Source organism: Hibiscus syriacus, unplaced genomic scaffold, assembly GCF_006381635.1.
Source record: "Hibiscus syriacus cultivar Baekdansim isolate YM2019G1 unplaced genomic scaffold, ASM638163v2 tig00110833_pilon, whole genome shotgun sequence".
In the NCBI taxonomy this organism is placed as follows: domain Eukaryota; kingdom Viridiplantae; phylum Streptophyta; class Magnoliopsida; order Malvales; family Malvaceae; genus Hibiscus; species Hibiscus syriacus.
The window spans coordinates 2104904-2125443 of record NW_024062884.1 but is presented as its reverse complement, the minus strand read 5'-3'; the positions used below and the strand labels follow the sequence as shown (position 1 = coordinate 2125443).

At 34.3% G+C, this 20540-nt stretch overlaps 1 protein-coding gene and 1 long non-coding RNA gene across 2 annotated transcripts; one reads left to right on the top strand and one right to left on the bottom strand.

Annotated features, from left to right (window-relative positions):
* Nucleotides 1-869: 869 nt before the first annotated feature.
* LOC120142984 lies at nucleotides 870-13141 on the bottom strand. Its single transcript, XR_005517904.1, has 3 exons — nucleotides 12938-13141; nucleotides 1710-1713; nucleotides 870-880 (listed from the first exon to the last, which is right to left on the bottom strand). It is a non-coding gene; the product is annotated as an uncharacterized LOC120142984 (long non-coding RNA).
* Nucleotides 13142-14497: 1356 nt separating this feature from the next.
* On the top strand, nucleotides 14498-17010 carry LOC120143161 (receptor-like protein CLAVATA2). The gene is made up of 3 exons (XM_039157550.1): nucleotides 14498-14582; nucleotides 15281-15546; nucleotides 16317-17010. The coding sequence occupies exons 1-3, from the start codon at nucleotides 14498-14500 to the stop codon at nucleotides 16839-16841; spliced, it is 876 nt and encodes a 291-aa protein (XP_039013481.1). The 3' UTR covers nucleotides 16842-17010.
* Nucleotides 17011-20540: the final 3530 nt, after the last annotated feature.

Here is a 20540-nt window from a genome sequence, read left to right as displayed (position 1 = left end):
TTCAGGAAATATCTCCACATAAATCATTAAACTATTTAATTATTCTACTTTTATCACCAAATTCTGAAATTTTACAATTTAGTCACTAACCCGTAGTTTAGAATGTTACAAATCTCCCCTCCTTTTAAGAAAATTCGTCCTCGAATTTTCATTGCACCTCTTGATAAGAACATATATTCTAATGTTCTCATGTTATTTCCCTTACTTAATCTTTCATTCCTTTTGTTATTCAATTAACTTTTTTGGTTATTCATTCATCTACTGTCGTTTATCATATAAACGATATCCAGTAATCTCATCCATTTCTATCTTTTCTCTCCTTCGATTCTGCATTTTCCTTTGATCTTTCTAAAATTCATATGATGTTACTCATCACGTAGATAGTAACATCCATTTTTATTTTTTTTATTCCATTATTTCTTTAAAATCAAAATCTCCTTATACATAGGTCATATCTTTTAATTCATGTTCACATACTCTTTTCCTATTACTTATATTCATCTCTAATTACCGATCTTTATCACATCTTTATAACTTTGATAAGCATCTTCACTTATATAGAACCTCATTCTTTACCATCTCTTGTACTTGGTATTTTTTTTCTCAAAGCTCCCTTTAAAACCTGTAAATACTTTTCTCATTGCCTTCATCGTATCTATATGATCCAAATACCTAACCATATTCAAATCCATATCATACTTTATTAACTCACTTTATCTTTTCTTCCAATCTTATAACGCTATCACATTTACTATTACAATTAGCCAATAGCAACTCTTCAATCTAGAACACAAGCTCTGATTAATTAATCATATACACCCTTTCCAAATCAGAATTATCTCAACAATAGTTTACTTAACTTATCAAATCTACATTCATTCTCATACACCATGAAATTTTCTTTGTTCACTCTCAACATTTCAACGTCTTCCATCTTATAAAATAATCACCGACATACTTATTTCTTAAACTTTTTCATAAACAATATTCACATCAATTAATCTTCCTTTATTCTCATTATAACATTTGTTTAACATATTTTAGCTCAACCGCATAGCAACTAAATTATTTCATCTAACTTTTCCACTTTAGAATAGTGAAGATCCTTTAACATTATTCGGTTGCACATTCAATTTTCTGAACATAATCCTTATCTTTTTAATCTAGGGTACAACTCTTATCAACTTGATCATATACATTCTTTTCCATCGAATTTTTCCTCAACGGTATCTTACTCAACTTTTCAAACTCAGACTCTTACTCATACACAATATTATTCCTCTGTTTCAAAATCAAATGTTATAACTTCCTTTATCTTATAAATTATTCACCGACATAATCATTCTCAAACTTTTCTATTACTCTTTATCTTCTCTTGAACATTCAAATCCTTATCTCCTTCACTACATCACATTACATAATTAAAATATACATTGTATTCGAATCCACTTCATATTTGGTTATCATAACCTGACAATATCTTATAATTCTCATACATTTCTATCACATAATTTTGTTAGCCATTGCTAAGTATTTTCTATTTATAATGCAAATCCCTTATCATATCCACACTCTTGCTTATACTCAATACTCTTTACACGTCTACTATTCCTTTTTACATATCACCTCTTCAATAAATCTTTCGTGATATCATAAACTTCACTTCATTACTTTAATTTTTTCATTACCTTTTTCCCTTATGCTTTTACATTCCTTTCATATCATTTATATTTTTCCTTCTTTATCCTTTTTAACTTTTCAATCAAAACATAAACCTTCATCAAACTATCCATATATATATATATATATATATATATTATTTCCAGTCAAAATAATTCATCATCTATTTCCTTTACTTATATTTCACATAATTATCCTTAACTATTTCTCCTTATCACACTTTTATGACTTCGATAGTCAACTTTACTTGCACATAACCTTATTCTTTATCATTCTTATACTTGTGTTTTCTCCACTTGTTTCAACAATTACCAGATCTCAATACTCATCTCATCCCTTTAAAATAATTTTCCTAATTCAATTTTCATAACTTCTAACAGAGCTTTTAACCCAATTCACAAAGGTTGTCTTTAACCCTGACTTATTATCAATTAACTCCTTGTTTAATCTTTCAAGATCAAACCCTACTGCTTGAGTCTATCGGACTCTTATCTGATTTGATTCTCTGGCAGAGAATACAACTAATTCATATCTGGTTTAAAGTTGAAAACCAGAATCTCTATCTTTCTTTGATGGTGCTTAACTCTATTAAGCACTAATTCTCTTAATCATCTGTGATTTTTTTTCCAATCCTTTTATTTTGAACTTTCTCAAGAACTTTAACGTGATTAACCATTTCTTGAAATGAGAACAACTTCAAAACCATTTCATGAACAATAATTGCTACAGTACCATCGAATGTTAAAATTTTCCAGATTATAATAGGGGAATCGATTCCCCTGCTACAGGGAACCGATACCCTGCTACAATACTGCTATAGTACTGCTACAATACTTCCGTAAAATATGTATAAATTCATAAAAATCCAAGGATTCATCCGTGTAAAATTACCATTTACATATATACATTTAAAATATTACAAAACTCAAACATATGAATTTAAAAAACCGATTAAAACATATCGGATTCAAATCTTTGTTTACATGCCAACCACTACAAGTATTACAAAATACATACTATTAACTTTTTTATGATCTGATCTTTGGAAAGAAGGAACTGACATGTCTTGCTTAACTTTTATCATTCTTCCTCTTCTCGGAACCTACGCGTGAAATAATCACACGCTAAGTCGATGACTTAGTGAGGCATATAAAACATATATTATAACCATATACCATCTCATATAAACAAAAGGCATACATCTGGAAATATTATCATTAATTCCTTTTACTTACCATATATTCATCATATAACACATATATCACTATACAAAGAAAATACACATAGCATCCTATAATTCATGCAATACATTTCATATCATCACAAGCATATGCATCTTATATATTGTATTTATTATTGTCTCTTTATTGGCTCATGGTACACTGGTGAGAATTGAAGGTATGTGAGTACATTGAGGTTGTGCACTAATGCTGTCACCACAGCTCATATAAATTCCCATTAGGGGCACTGAATATTTGTCCCGAATGACCGCGTAGAAATGTCCCGAAGGACCACTTATCACATATGTCCCGAAGGGCCACTCCTTCAAAACCATATACATAATACAATGGACCAAATAAGTGTACCGAAGTACCACATACATGTTCCACAGAATTACATATATATGTCCCGAAGGACAACGTAGAATTATCCCGAAGGACCGCGTAGACCCTCTACTCTTGGCATGCCAACTATACCTGTAGCTCTCGTATTATATAACATGGGCATTTTTCTTTTGCTTCATATATTCATGTACTAATATCATTGCTCATATGATCACATATCACATGTTCATATAATCACGTAGTTTACTTTCATGTAATTCATGTCACTTTTCATATGAATTCATATTCATATGTCACATAGCTCGTATCACTTTACATAGATTCACATAAACATATATATCATTTTATTCATGTTTTATTCTTATATCATCATATATATATCATCTATGTTTCATCACTTAATCTCATATCATATAACATGCTCTATCCTCTTATGTTCACATGACATATAATGCATACAAATTATATTCACATATGCCTTTACTCATGAATTCATACATCATACAAATCATGTCATCTCTTATTCTCATATGTTTCCAATACATCACATATATCACTCATATATTCAAGCATACATACCTTTCATATCATTCATTTCATTCTTTGTATCCTTATCACATAGCTTATTTTATTTCTCATGTTCTTATTTAAGCACCTATGTCATGTCTTGTTTACTTATGTTCATATATATATAATCATCTAAATCATGTCACATACCCTAACCTTTTAAGAGTTACTTCTTACCATAGTAACTTCATCATTGGCTCATCGCAAGCCAATGTTTGTTTAAGAACCTAAGTACAAAATAAATTGCACTCACCTTAGCCTTACTTTGATTCGATCCTAATTCTTTGATTGTTCCGGAACTTGTTTAGGCTTAATATATACATAAAAATATAACATTTCAAAACAATTATCAGAAGCCTAAACCTTAAACTTGATGTTAATAACTTACGTCAGTTTAATGAACCTAAATTTCATTTTTTTTCTTTAGGGGGAATTGATACCCCCCAGGGGGAATCTGTACCCCCTACATAATCTGGAATTTTCGTTCAAGCCCAGAAAATCATTGTTCATGCACGAAAATTCACTATATCAACTTAAATTCTTCATGTTTCATTCTCTTTCATATTCTTAACTCAAATATACTTAAAATAATTTCTACTCATTTATCTCATCTTAAACCTCAAAATCTTCTCCTCTTTATGAACTTCAATAATCATACCAAATATTCAATATACTCTAAATTCAATTATATCACTTCATATCTCTTAATTAAGCTAATGACAAGTTGAATTTAACTTCAAATTCAACTTAACTCTTTCACAGAAATTCATTTAAAAACTCCTTCACTTAAATCTTTCATAACTTTTTTATCTTTTGATTATAGGATAACTTAAGCTTTCCTTAAGCTTAGTTATCATCTAATGATCAAAACCCAACCTTTAATTCAACAAAATAGAAAACTCACATTTTGCCTTGGAGCCTTCACGGGAGGAAGAAGATGAAGAAATATGAAGAGTTTGTAGACAACTCTTCCCCACCCCACGTGAATCATTCATATAAATGGGGAAAATATCTTTCTTGCCAAATGACCATTTTGCCCTTTAATTCCTTTGATAATTACTAATAACTTTTAGGAAATATCTCCACATAAATCATTAAACTATTTAATTATTCTACTTTTATCGCCAAATTCTAAAAATTTATAATTTAGTCACTAACCCATAGTTTGAGATGTTACATATATTCGTCCTCGAATTTTCATTGCACCTCTTGATAAGAACATATCTTCTAATGTTCTCATGTTATTTCCCTTACTTAATCTTTCATTCTTTTTGTTATTCAATTAACTTTTTTCGTTATTCATTCTTCTAATGTCGTTTATTATATAAACGATAACCAGTAATCTCATCCATTTCTATCTTTTCTCTCATTTGATTCTGCATTTTCCTTTGATCTTTCTAAAATTCATATGATGTTACTCATCACGTAGACAGTAACATCCATTTTCAATTTTTTTTATTCCATTATTTCTTCAAAATCAAAATCTCCTTATACATAGGTCATATCTTTTAATTCATGTTCACATACTCTTTTCCTATCACTTATATTCACAATGTCAGTATTGTGGGAAGAATCATTTTGGAACCTGTCGAATGGCTTATGGAGTCTGTTTTCGATGCGGAGATGCCAGACATTTTATTCGGAATTGCCCATTAATGGTGGGTGAGTCTGCACCATCTGAAAGAAATATTTCCGTCTCACAACGAGGACGAGGAATATGTAAAGGGAGGAATCAATCTAAATCCTCTGTATAACCTGAAATTCACTCCACTGCACGGGTATACAATTTAAAGACAAGTGAATACCGTGATGATCCCGATATTATAGCAGGTACTTTCCAACTGTATGATAAATTAGTATTGGTGTTGATTGATCCGGGTACCAATTATTCTTATATTAGTAGTAAATTAGTAAAAGAATTGAGAATGCCATTAGAAGCTACGAGTAATGAGGTGATAGTAACTAACCCTTTAGGGCACAATGCTCGGGTAAATAAAGTTTGTAAGGGATGTCCCATAAGGATTCAGGGAATTGAATTTTCTGTCAATCTGATGGAACTACCTTTTGATGAGTTTGAAGTAATTCTGGGAATGGATTGGTTATTTCGTTATTATGTGAATGTGGATTGTAGATTGAAAAATATAACCCTAAAGAGTCTATAAGGGATAAAAGTAAATTTAATAAGTGAAAGAACGAATCCTTTAACAAATGTAATATCGACAATGTCTGTAAAGAAGTTGATGCTACAAGGATGTTAGGGTTTTCTTGCAAATGTAGTAGATACAAGAGTTAAAGAGAAATGGTTAGATAAGATTCTGATAGTCAGAGAATTTCCTGATGTGTTCCCTACTGAGTTACCAGGATTACCTCCAGATAGAGAGGTAGAATTTCAAATTGAAGTAATACCGGGAACAGCTCCTATTGTCATGGCACCTTATCGTATGGCTCCGAAAGAATTGCAAGAATTGAAGAAGCAATTGCAAGAGTTGCTAGAGAAATGATTTATTCGACCAAGTGTGTCGCCCTAGGGAGCTCCAGTGTTATTTGTTAAGAAGAAAGATGGTTCGATGCATCTTTGTATTGACTATCGACAACTCAATAAGGTGACAATCAAGAACAAGTATCCCCTTCCTAGAATTGATGACTTATTCGATCAGTTAAAAGGAGCTTCAGTATTTTCGAAGATTGACTTACGTTTTGGTTATCATCAATTGAAGATTCAAGAGAAAGACATTCCGAAGTCAGCTTTTAGAACGAGATATGGTCACTATGAGTTTACTGTAATGCCATTTGGAGTGACGAATGCACCTGCTGTTTTCATGGACCTCATGAATAGGATTTTTTAGCCCTATTTGGACCAGCTTTTTGTTGTATTTATTGATGACATATTGGTGTACTTGAAATCCCATGAAGAGCATAGCGCACATCTGAGAATAGTTTTGCAAATTCTCAGGGATAAGAAGCTTTATGCTAAACTGTCTAAATGTGAATTTTGGTTAAATAAAGTAATTTTCTTGGGGCATGTGATCTATGTAGATAGGATTATGGTGGACCCTCAAAACATTAAAGCTATAATGGACTGGGAAGTTCCAAAGAATGTGTCTGAAGTTCGGAGTTTTCTTGAACTTGTCGGTTATTATCGAAGGTTCGTTAAGAATTTTTCTATGATAGTGTTACCTTTAACAAAGCTGATGAGAAAGAACGTACCATTTGTTTAAAATTCAGAGTGCCAAGAAAGTTTTGAAACTTTAAAGAGAATTTTGACAGAAGCTCATGTATTAGTTCAACCTAAATCCGGTAAGAATTTTGTGGTGTACAGTGACGCGTCCCATAATGGATTGGGATGTGTATTAATGCAAGAAGGGAAAGTGGTGGCGTATGCATCCAGACAATTGAAACCCCATGAAAAGAATTATCCAACTCATGACTTGGAAATGGCTGTTGTAGTATTTGCTCTCAAGATTTGGCGTCACTACTTATACGGAGAACGTTGTTACTTGTATACGGATCATAAGAGTTTAAAGTATTTGATGACTCAAAAAGAGCTTAATTTGAGGCAAAGGAGATGGGTTGAGTTTTTAAAAGATTATAATGTAATAATTGACTACCATCATGGAAAGGCTAACGTGGTAGCAGATGCTTTGAGCAGGAAAATGTGTGTAGCTTTACGAGCTATAGACGTAAGATTATCTTTAACTGGAGACGGTGGTCTATGTGCAGAATTAAGGCTTAAACCAACGTGGTTAGATCGAATTGGAAAATTACAAAGTAAAGATGAAATGTGTTTGAAAAGAATATATCAAGTAAAGAATAAAGAGATTAAAGATTTTGAGGTTAAATCGAATGGGAATTTGTATTATAAAGGAAGAATCGTGATACCAGATGATGAGAAATTGAAGAAAGGTCTATTGACAGAGGCTCATTGCAGTCCATTTACGATGCATCCGGGTGGAACCAAGATGTATAAGGATTTAAAGGATCGGTATTGGTGGTCATGAATGAAAAGAAGTATCACCGAATTTATGTCTAAGTGTTTGGTATGTCAACAAGTTAAAGTTGAGCATCAAGTTCCGTCAGGATTATTGCAACCGCTTTCTATTCCACAATGGAAGTGGAAAAATATGACAATGGATTTTGTTTCGGGGTTACCCTTGACTTCGAACAAAAGAGATTCAATTTGGGTAATTGTTGATCGATTGACTAAGTCAGTGCATTTCCTTCCGGTTAAAATAGATTTCTCTATGGAAAAGTACGCATAGCTGTACATTAGAGAAATTATTAGATTACATGGAGTGACTGTTTCTATAGTTTCTGATCGAGACCCTCGATTTACTTCGAGATTCTGGAAATCCCTACATGGAGCGTTGGGAACTTTCTTAAACTTTAATACAGCCTTTCACCCTCAGAGTGATGGACAATCAGAGAGGATTATTCAAATCTTGAAAGATATGTTGAGAACGTGTGTAATTGAGTTCAAAGGGTTATGGGAGAAATATCTACCATTGGCAGAATTTGCTTACAACAATAGTTACCAGTCCAGTATTAAAATGGCACCCTATAAGGCTTTATATGGAAGAAAATGTCGTACGCCATTAAACTGGTATGAACTCAAAGATCGAAGTGTTCTTGGTCCAGATTTGATTCAAGATGTGGAAGAGAAAGTTTGGGAAATTCAACACAATCTTAAAGTGGTATTTGATCGACAAAAGTCCTATTCTGACCTTAAAAAAAGAGATTGAATTTGAAGTTGGAGATAAAGTTTTCCTTAAAGTATCTCTCTGGAAGAAAATATTACGGTTTGGACGTAAAGGAAAGCTTAGTCCTCGATCTATTGGACCTTATGAGATTGTAAAGAGAGTAGGACATATGACATATAAACTAGCTTTGCTACCTGAGATGGAAAAGATACATGATGTTTTTCACGTTTCAATGCTTCGAAGATATAAATATGATCTCTCTCATAAAGTGACACCAGAAGAAATTGAGGTTCAACCTGACTTAACTTATGAGGAAGAACTTGTTCAAATATTAACTCACGAAGTGAAACAACTCAGGAATAAGACTATTCTTTTGGTCAAAGTTCTATGGAGAAATCACGAAATAGAGGAAGCAACGTGGGAATGTGAAGAGTATATGCGGCATCAGTTCCCACATTTGTTCGTGTAATTAAAATTCGAGGATGAATTTTTTTAATGGGAGATTTGTAACATCCTCAATACCGGGGAAGTGATTAAAGTGTAAGATTTTTAAATTCAATGACCAAATTAAATAAATTGAAAAGTGAATGAATTAATTGAAAGATGTTGGTGCAGGATTAATTAGCAAATGAATGAAGAGTAAAAGGATAAAAGGGTCATTGAACAAGTGAATGAATAAAATATTGTTTGGGTTATCTTATAACCAACGTGGAGCACAATTGTGGGAAACAAAAGTTTCCAGACAATTCGTTCATCTTCTTCTCCCAACCATGAAGCACTCAAGCCAAGGTAAGTTGGATTTCTTTTGGTTAATTCTTCAAATTAAAGTATGGTTTTGATTCATGAAGCTTTAGGAAAGATGGAGATGAAAAATGTCATAAAAACTCAAAGATTTTATAAGTTATTAAGGATTAACTATAGGAAGTGGATAAGTGAAATTTTTAATAAGGATATATAAATGGATTTAGAAGTTGAATTTGACTTATCATAGGTGTGAATAATAAGTTATAAGTGTTAGAAATAAGTTTGGATTACATGGAAATTTCGGTATGATTCTTAGTTTTAAGATTTTGAATGAGATATGGGAAATTCTAAAGTATTGGAATGATAAAAGCTAGTTAAAATGTTTGTAGTTGAGTTTAATGATATAAAAGGAGTTTTATATGAGGAAATTTAATGAAAAGTTGTGAAATTTTCGGGTGAAACCAGTTTTTTATTGACATGTGCATCGATGCACTATGAATGGGCACCGATGCACTAAGACCAAATTTGAATGTGCATCGATGCATTAAGGGGTGCATCGATGCATTGGAATTTCAAACCTAATTTGAGTACCGATGCATCCATAGTGCATCGGTACATCCCTAAATGAAAATTGAATTTTTGGGTTCATTAAATTAGCTCAAGTTATTAGTATCGAATTATAAGGCTTAGGCTTCTTATAATTGTCTTGAAAATTATATTTATGTAGATATTTAGCCTAAACAAGTTCCGGAACAAGTGACAAGTAAGATCCATCGAGGAAAAGGCAAAAGAGATATAGGTGAGTGCATATGCATAACATGAATATAGTAGTATATTGAGTTCTAGACTTGTGATAAGTCTAGATTCAATATTTTGATACAAGTTCACATTTCATATTATGAAACATGATATGAGTTCATAATATATGCATTATGTGACATGAATATGCAGGAAAAGTTATATGAGCTATGTGATAAAGGTATGGAAATAATATGTCTACGCGATATAAACTATGTGAACTGTGAAAGCCCATGTTATGTAGATGAGAACTATAGGTATAGTTGGCATGCCAAGAGTAGAGGGTCTACGCGGTCATTTGGGACAAATTCTACGTGGTCCTTCGGGACATATATGTATTATTTGGAACATGTATGAGGTCTTTTGAGGCACCTACTTGATCCTTGGTAGATGTATATGATTCTTAAGGAATTTCTATGTGGTCCTTAGGGACATATTATATGGCACTACGGTGAAATTCTACGTGGCACTTCGGTGCATTTCTACGCGGTCCTTCGGGACAAATTCTACGTGGCACTTCGGTGCAAATTTATACGAGCTGTGGTGACAGCATAGTGCACAACCTCACAGTATTCACATACCTCAGTTTCTTAGTATTATATCATGGGATATTGAACCTATTGAACTTATTATATGAATTCATGATGGTTAATTTGATGAAATTATTGGTAAGATACATTGTTATGCAGATTACATAGATTGCTTAGATGAATTCATTACATTTCATCTTATTATGGCATCATTATTATATTTCATTGTTATTATTATTATGCCTCACTAAGTCGATGACTTAGCGTGTAAGTGTTTTACACGTAGGTACCGAAAAGTAGAGAGATTCATTATAAGCTCAGCAGAACAACATAACTCCACTTGAAGGTCAGATCAGAAGTAGATTAAATCTTATGTATTGTTATGGGTTAAATAGGTTGGCATATAAACAAAGTCGGTAAATTAAGTATTTATGCTCTAATCGAGTTTTATAATGTTTTAAACGTATTTATGTAAATATAAATGCATAGTAATGAACGGTTAAAGTTTTACGAGTTTTATGTACATTTTACGAAAATCACTGTAGCAGTGCATCGATGCACAATTTGCATTCAATTTTTTTGTGCATCAGTGCACTGTAGCAATGCATCGATGTACTATAGCACTGTTCACGGTACTGTTCTTACCGTATTTTACTGTTCATAAAATGTATATTTTCTTAAATTGCTTATAACGAACATAATTAAAATAGTATATTATTGTATTTCCTTAATATGAATTCAAATGTTTTGTTATTTTGCAAGAAAAGTGTTTTAAAAAGTCAATGTGACATCTCGGATTCGTATCAGGGTCGGGTACGGGTTGGGGGTGTTACAGTATGGGGTCAAGCTACAAGGTACACCAATCATCTGGAGTGACAATTCCAACGCCATATCGATGAGCGCAAATCCAATTTACCATGCTAAAACTAAGCATGTGGAGTTGGATGTGCATTTTGTGAGAGAAAATGTGGCAGCAAACAAATTGAAGGTGAACTATGTTCCATCTTCGCATCAGGTAGCTGATGGCTTCACTAAGGCATTGTCAAAAGATTATTTTCATATGTTTAGACAAAGGTTAGGGGTTGTGTCATTAAAAGAAGTTGAAGATGGAAGAAGCACGGAGCATATTGGATGGAGTACAGCATAAGCGTGCACAAGCATGCAGTGTGCACCAGCTTAGCAATGCTTAGTGAGCTCAGTTAGTTTACAGCATTAACAACCTTTCTGTTATAATTGTTATAGATGTTACATTTGCACCGTTATTTGTATATAAAGATGGGCAGTGTTCTTGTAAACGATGAATCAATAACAATACTTAGTTTCTATTTTCATTGAGTTTTCTATTAAATTTTATATATTATTTTTTTTACATTCAATTGTTTTCCTGAGTGGTTACAGAGTTTATTTTAGTATTATAACCTGCCATGTAATGATTTATATATCTAAGCTCTTCCTCTGTACGAGTGTTTCTTTTAAGAGAGAGAATAAAGCAATTGTGAGGCTTTTTCAATATGTTAATGATTCAGGTTTTATTTGCTAAAATTGAGTCCATAAATGCACTCGAATGTTAGGGTGTTTAAATTAAGTTGTTATCGTTTAATCGGTGTAATCGTTATATTTTATTAAGTTATATTTAATCATTAATTGGTGTAACATAACCATTAACCATTAAGGTTTAACGATTTCGGTTAATTGAGCTGTTAAAAATGTCAATTAACAATTACGATTACGGTTAATAAATTTTGATAAGTGATCAACTATTGGTTAACCGTTAATAAATTATAATTAATTAATTATATTTTTAGAGAATAGAATTAGAAATGGTTCCTCTTTTTTTTAATTATCATGTTTATCTTATATAGAAGTACATTAAATCAAACATATATAAAAATATATGATTTTAAATTACAAAATATAATTATACACATAAATTTTTAAATTATAAAAAATAAATATACCTCATAATATGTATATTTATATAAAATAAATAAATAGTTTACAAATATATATATATATATTTCTATCGTTGTATGTTTGATTAAATTTTGAAATTTTGAAATTATGTTATGTTTGAAAAAAGTTATAATAGGTTAACTATATGTTATGGTATAACCAAACTATTAATAATGATGAATTATTTCTTATTATCTAAATTATGATGAATAAAATTTAATAACTATTAACAGTTAAGTGATTGTTTCTGCTCCCATTCCTGTAAAAGAATAAAGATGTAATAATGATGTGGACTTTACTTAAAAAAGAATAAAGCAAGAGAGTGTTTGCGTAATTACTAAATTATTCCTCTCTCGGCTAAAGTTCTCCACTTTCTCTGGTAAGTATCTCATTGTTTCTCAACAGTTTCTGGGTTCTTAAATTTCCTGAGAATCAGCTAGGGTTCCAGATTTCGTCCCTGTTTACTTCTCCTGCCCCTCTACTCTTTTGAGTTTTTAGTTTATGGCTTCAAATGTTTAGCTTTTTTGTAGCATCATAAGAAATGGGTTTTGTATTTTGGCTTCAATCTCTGCATATTTCACCAGTTTAGTTTCTGTTTTGAGTTGGATATCCCTGATTTTCAACCCCGGGCATCCTCGAAATTGCCTACACTGCCACTCTTGCTCTTGCTAATGTTGCTCTCTCTCTTTTCCTTTAGCCTATCTCAGTGTTTTGATCTTGACCCTCGAGACAAAGCCTCACTGTTGTTGTTTAGGTCATCAGTTGGAAACCCTGACCATAGCTTAGCCACCTGGTTTGGCTCAAACTGCACCGGTTGGACTGGTATTTCTTGTGAAAACCGGACCGGTCGTGTTGTTTCTGTGAACCTGGCTAATATGAACTTGTCTGGTAGATTGCACCCTAGTTTGTGTGAACTCTCATTTCTTGAGTACTTGAATTTGTCTGATAATAACTTCAATGGCACAATTCCAACATGTTTTGGTTCATTGGGTAGTCTTGACATTCTTGATCTTATTCACAATAGCTTTGATGGAGTTGTACCTGAGGATATCGTGAGACTTGGGCAGTTAAGGGAACTTGTGTTGAGTGGAAACTGAGAACTGTTGAAAAATCAAGCATGAGCCAAAAACTTTCAACAATTTTGGTTGGGAATTAATGCACCGATTTCGGTGCTGTTTTTGTTGAAAATAAAAATGGAAATATTACAATTTTAGTCATTGCATTTTTAGGATATTTACAAGATTAGTCCTTAAGTTTCAATTATAAATATTGTATCCCATTTAGCTTCAAAATCATCCCAAATCCCAAATCATTTCTTTCTCCTAATACTAGAGACCTTTCTTGTGAGTAGTGAGTGTTTTGTAAACACCTGTAAATTTTCTCTCCAATAAAATATCTGTGGCAGTCCGGAGATGTAGGCATAATTGGCTGAACTCCGTTATCAATTTCGGGTATTATTTTTCCGCTTTTATTTCGCATTCTCATTAATCTGGTTTTAGGGAAATTACTCGTACTCGGTTTATTTCCCAACAACTGGTAATCAGAGCTTTTGGTTGTGAATTTTGTCAATTTTTTTGTGAGGTTACTATTCATTACTATTCACGTGAATGGTGAATTTCGTGAATAGTAAAAAAATTGTCGGCAATACAATTTTGTCGACGGAGGTGTTCTAATACACGGTGGTTCACGAAAATTGCCAAAAACGATCCAAAGAAGCCAGATTTGAGTGGGAGCGGTGGCCTTGAGAAACGAAGTTGATGAGCTCAAGAGGGAGCTGCTCATATGCAAGGGAGCAATGAGTGAATGGGGTGCGCTCAAGACGTTTTTGGAAGGACTTTGACCAGGGGCGATGCTCGGGGAAGAGCAAGGAAAGGCCCAGAGACTTTCGGAGGCCATAGCTGTAGCCGGAAAGCTGACTGAGCTTGCAGGTGACAAGCCAAGTATTGATATGTCATCCAGGCCCATGCCCAGAGATAGTGGCAATAGTGGGGGAGACCGGGAAAAGGTACAGCAGGGAGATGGTAGAGAAAGCTCTTCGAATGGCAAAGGTGAGTCATCGATTGTTCGTAGCCAAGGAAAGCCATCGACTGTTCGTAGCCAAGGAAAGCCATCAGGGAAGAATGGCAAGGCTAAGTCCGGTGCGAAGAAGAAGGGGAGCAAAGAAATATTGAAGTGCTACTTCTGTGATGATCCTTATTTTATTAGAGGATGTCCCGAGAAGCGTCGTCTTACAACCATCATGAAGAGGATGGAATAAGGAGAAGTAGTAGGAATTGGTGTGGTTGCAAGTGTTAAATCTACCAAGCCAAGGGTGCAAAGTGATCGAGTCTGCTCAGAGTATGCCAGGATAAAGGCGTGGTCCAAGTTGAGGCGTCTCAGGCATAAAGGGACATGTAACACCCCAACAGTTTGGGATGTTACAAGACACTTAAGGAGTATGTGAGCCGCTTCAGAAAACTCATGCTCAAAGTCCCAAGTTTGAATGAAGAAGATGGAATCTTCACATTCATGTTCGAATTGAAGCCGTGGGCAAAGAGAGTGTTGGAACGAAGGGAAGTCAAGGAGTTGTCTAAAGTCTTGACAACCACTGAGTCCATCAAAGAATTTGGAGTCAAGAAGAACAAGACTTCCAAAGCAAAGTCGAAAGCCAAGGATGGCGGTAAGGAATTCGGTGATGAAGGTAAGTCAGAGGATGAGGAATATTGTTCCTCGAGTGGCAGAGAAAGTTCACTCAATGATGAACCAGATGGTAAGTCTGGGGAAGATGTGTGCAGTCTTCGCACAAATTCAAGTGCCAAGGATACTAAGCCAAGGATAAGAGTCGAGCAAGCGAGGGGGCGCAGACTTAAGACGCTAGAAGTGTTGCAAAATTACCAGAGGGGAGCCGAGTCATCCAAGGTGATGGATGAGCCCAGGATTGAGTTGTCCAGAGAAGTGGATGAACCCAGGATCGAAGAGGCGTTGAGACTCGGCTCAGTACAGTTTGTTACTGCCAAGGCTAGTAGAAGCCAAGTGCAAGAAGAGTTGTCTGTGTCCAAGGAGTTTGCCGAGCATGTTCGTGTAGAGAACATGGCTTCAGAAACCATCTCAAGAGAAGGGTCAAAACAAGGGTTTACCGAGGATGTTCAAGTGAGGAACAATCCTTCAAAGACTAGTGGACAAGAGTCGAAGGGAGCCAAGACGTTGAGGGACAAGGTAACCACGGAGAAACTGCCCAATAACAAGTGGGTTTACAGGGCGGTGACTACAGACAAACTGAAGTTGTGTTTAGCTTCAGTTGGCATGCTAGAGTAACAAGACTGCAAATACTGTTGCATTGATCGATGTGTGAAGACATATTAAAATCAGTCTTCAAGTGGGAGATTGTTGAAAAGTCAAGCATGAGCCAAAAACTTTCAACAATTTTGGTTGGGAATTAATGCACCGATTTCGGTGTTGTTTTTGTTGAAAATGAAAATGAAAATATTGCAACTTTATTCATTGTATTTTTTATGGTATTTACAAGATTAGTCCCTAAGCTTTAACTATAAATACAATATCCCATTTAGCTTCAAAATCATCCAAAATCCCAAATCATTTCTTTCTCCCAATACTAGAGAGTTTTCTTTTAAGTAGTGAGTGTTTTGTAAACACCTGTAAATTTTCTCTCTAATAAAAGATCTGCAACAGTCCGGAGATGTAGGCATAATTGGCTAAACTCCGTTATCAATTTCGGGTATTATTTTTCTGCTTTTATTTCGCATTCTCACTAATCTGGTTATAGGGAAATTACTCGTACGCAGTTTATTTCCCAACAAGAACTCGGTGGCATTTTACCGCGGTGGATTGGTAACTTCTCGAGCAATTTGGAGAAACTTGATTTGAGTTCGAATTCGTTTCATGGCAAGATACCTGATTGCTTATTTCATTTGAAGTCTTTGAGGCATTTGAATCTCGGAGGCAATGATTTATCGGGCAATGCTCATGAGTTTTATCAATCATTGGAGTATCTCAGTCTTCCTTCGAATAAGTTTTTTGGTACTTTGCCTTGTTTTTCTGCTGTTACAAAGAGTCTAACTTTTCTTACAATGGCTAATAATTCTCTTGTTGGAGGAATACCTACTTGTATTGGCTCTCAGGAAGTGTTATCTTATCTTAACCTGTCATTTAATCACCTGAGTTATGGCATATCTCCGAGACTTGTGTTTACTGAAAAGTTTCTTGCATTGGATTTGAGTTTCAATGATTTATCAGGCCCTCTTCCGGGGAAGATTACAGCGGCAACAGAAAAATCAGGCATTCTTTTTTTGGACCTCTCTAAGAACTAGTTTTCCAGTAAAATCCCATTGAAGATCACCGAGCTGAAAAGCTTGCAAGCATTGTTTCTTTCTCATAATCTCCTCACGGGAGAAATTCCAGCAAGGATTGGAAATTTGACTTATCTCTAAGTGATTGATTTGTTACACAACTCATTGTCGGTTCGATTCCATTAGATATTGTTGGGTACTTTCAGTCATTTGCATTGATACTGAACAACAACAATCTTTCTGGTGAAATTCAACCCGAGCTCGTTGCACTGGACAGCTTGAAGAAATTGGATGTAAGCCACAACAAGATTTCTGGTGAGATCACATTGACCTTGGCAGGGTTAAAATCTTTAGAGATTGTAGATTTGAGCTCCAACAACTTCTCTAGAACATTGAATGATGTGGTATTACCTTATGGTGACACGCAACATCACCGTTAAATTTTTAATGATGGGTAACAAAATGGAACATAAATTAAATGTTACGTATGATTTTTAAAAAATATAAAGTTTGGATACCAAAATGGAACAAAATAGTTTAGGTACTAAACATGTAATTTACCAAGCAATTTTGATTAAAATGAAAATCCTTTTCAGTCTAAAATGAAGGGGGGAAACAGTAACTATCATTAGATTAAACAAAAATATTACTAATTCCCGATCATCTACATGCAATAAATCCTTATTGTAGGGTGAAAAAGAAGTGATAAACGGCAAATACACACGACCAAGACTCTAAAAAGTGCAATTAACTGAAATTTATTGGAAAAAAATAAAAGAGGAGAATGCAGTAAATTTTGCAAGTCTGGCATTTAAATCTAGGGTAAATAACATATTTAGTCACTTAAGTCTTACTTTGGTTCCATTTTGGTCATCCAACTATTTTTTTTTCAAAATTATTGTCAAAGTTACGTTTAGGTTTCATTTTGGTCATCATTCGTTAGAAAATTAACAAAACTGCCAATGTATTTTTTTCAATGGTGGCGTGACATTACCTTATGGTGACACCTCAGTATCATCGTTAATCTTTTAACGACGGGTGACCAAAACATAATGCTATTGATGATTTTTATAAACGTGAGTAAAAGGGAACCAAAATACACAATTTACCTTAATCTATTGTGAACCAAATTCAGCTCCTGTACCAGCTCCAAGCATTTTTGTGTCTGTTCAGGCTGGGTGTTGCGATGACAAGTATGGTACAGCAGCAAAAAGTGGGAGAATCAGTTTTAATAATTGGTGGAAGGAAGGCGTCCCAAAAATATGGAATGAGTTCATAATTGGATGCTTTATATTACACATTGAAAACTCACCAGAGAAGATCCATTAGAAGAGGTTTGGATATTTATTTTGCATCCACAGTCAGGTCATTGATGCTTTCATTCCAAACAAAAGAAATACAAAGGGGTTTATTTCGGGTTCATTCGCTTCGCAACAATTGAAGAAGCAAGGAAAGCGATCTCAAAGATGAATGGTTCTCACATTGGTGGCAACAAAATTGGTGCCTCTTTGGCTAAATACAACCCTCGACGGTCTTATTGGAGAAAGTCCTCACCAGTTGTCCACCGAAAGTCTAAGATGGAAGTTGTTACGAGGAATAATCTTTATGAAGTAGAAGGTGTTATTGAAGAAGATAAACTTCAAGTGTTGGGAAACTGTCTAATGGGGTGGTGCAAGAACTTTATCAAAATCGACAATCTTGCTAGCCAAATGCAAGCCAAAGGCCTCGCTGGTTTCTAGTTAATGAGAGTTGTTGGGAACGTAGTTCTAATGATATTTGAAGGCCTGCTATGTTGATAAATGTGAAGAATGAAAAAACAGAGACTCTTGCAGAGTGGTTTTCCAAAGTTGCTACTTGGTCGAATAGTCTGGTTGTAGAGAGCCATCAAGTGTGGATAGTTTGCGAAGGGATTCCTTTTCACGCTTGGAATTGGGGTACTTTCAAGAACATTGTAGCTAGGTGGGGAAATTTATTAGAAATAAACGAAAGCTCTCAATTTCCTTTGTCTTTTGATCGGGAAAAAATTCAAATCCTCAAAAAGGCTCAAGTGAGAATTGATGAGTCGTTGGATTTGAAGGTCGGTGATAATTTTTTTAAAATCCTGGTGCATGAAATTGAGCCTTCCTTCAAACCAAAGTCTTGGGTCCCTGAGTAAGGTGATGATTCATTAGAACTTGTTTCTTCTTTTGGGGCTTCGCCGGACAATTCTTAGTCAGGGACGCCGATGTTTTACTCTAGTTCAAAATGCTCCGATGAAGATGTTGCAATTGAAGCTACCAGCCTAGAAAAGGTTTCACTCCGGAAGAGTGCCAAAGGTGTTGATAATTTGAGTAACGAATTTGATGAGGATGATATAATTAAAAGCAGGTCCGTTGGTGGTGGGTTTGGATTGTCTTCATCCTCTTGTTTAGATTCAGGGTTTTATTCAACGGAGGGTTTGGATCATTCGGACTTAAATATCGTGGAGCTTTGTGTTGATAAATCAGTTGATCCTTCTAATGGAATCAGCCCCCGAGCCTCGAAAGATGTTCTTATGATGGGCCTCTTTTCTTCTAATGGTCTATCCGATGATGCAATACAATTACGGGAAAATTCCTCAGCAGTGTTCCCTCTCCTCGGGAAATTAAGAAGAAATCGTGTGGTTAAGAAATGCAAGCAAAAGAAAGAAGTTTAGAATTAAGTTGCAAGGACATATTGATTGATTGGAAGGAAGTGTGGTTTTGTTCCATTGATGATTTCTTTGTTTTTTGTGGCTTTGGTTTGTAATGGAGCTTTCAGTGGTGTTCTCTTCAAAGACTGTTGATTTCGTTTTTATGGTTGTAGGTGTTGGGTTGATTTCGTTTTTTCATTTTTATTATGTCCTTAGGTGTTGGGTTGTTTTTCTTTTGTTGGAGGTGTAACTTAGGATTAGGGTGATTATCTTTGGGGCTTTATGGTTGAGGTGGTGCGATTTTTAGGTTATTTTGGTTTTTTGTAATGGTCTTTGTCCTTGTATGAGGGTATTTCGTGTTGTCATATGTATTGAGTGTTTTATTTAATGAAATTTGAGGTACTCTTTTCTTTCTTCCAATGTTCGGTAACATACTTGTTAGTATGTGGACGAATAAGAAGGGGGTTTTTAATGAGAACTCCAGCTTTTATAAAAAAATTGTGAACCTATAAGGTAAAGGAGGCAGCTAGTAATAATTCAAGGCTGGCCTGCAAGTTCAATGTCAATTTCTAGTTTGATGCCACAATTTTAGTGTCCCTTCTGATGTGTTTCAACTTATCTAATGAAAGAAATAAGTTAAATGCAATAGTAATAATTAATCATGACAAGGACTTGTTGCGTTGCGTAATAAGAGTGCTCGCCGTTATCAAATAATAAAGTAGGCATAATAGAGTATGAATGACACAAAGACTAAGGAGGTGTTTGTTTTTACAGAGGTAAAAAGTCTGCAGTCTACGGACCACATTTGCAAGCATATGCAGCAGAAGATGTGGACCAAAAGTCTACAGTCTGCAAGAAGAAGACTATTTGTTTTTTAACGTCTGCATACTGCTAAAATAAACTGATTTTTTTAACTTAAAATAGTTTTACAATACTGAAATTTAAATAATTTTAGTTTTATAATAATGAAATTTAAATAATCCATACAACTACAATAATAATTTTTTTTTAAATAAATCAATCCATATTTTAAAATAAATCAATCCATATTTTAAAATAAATCAATCCAT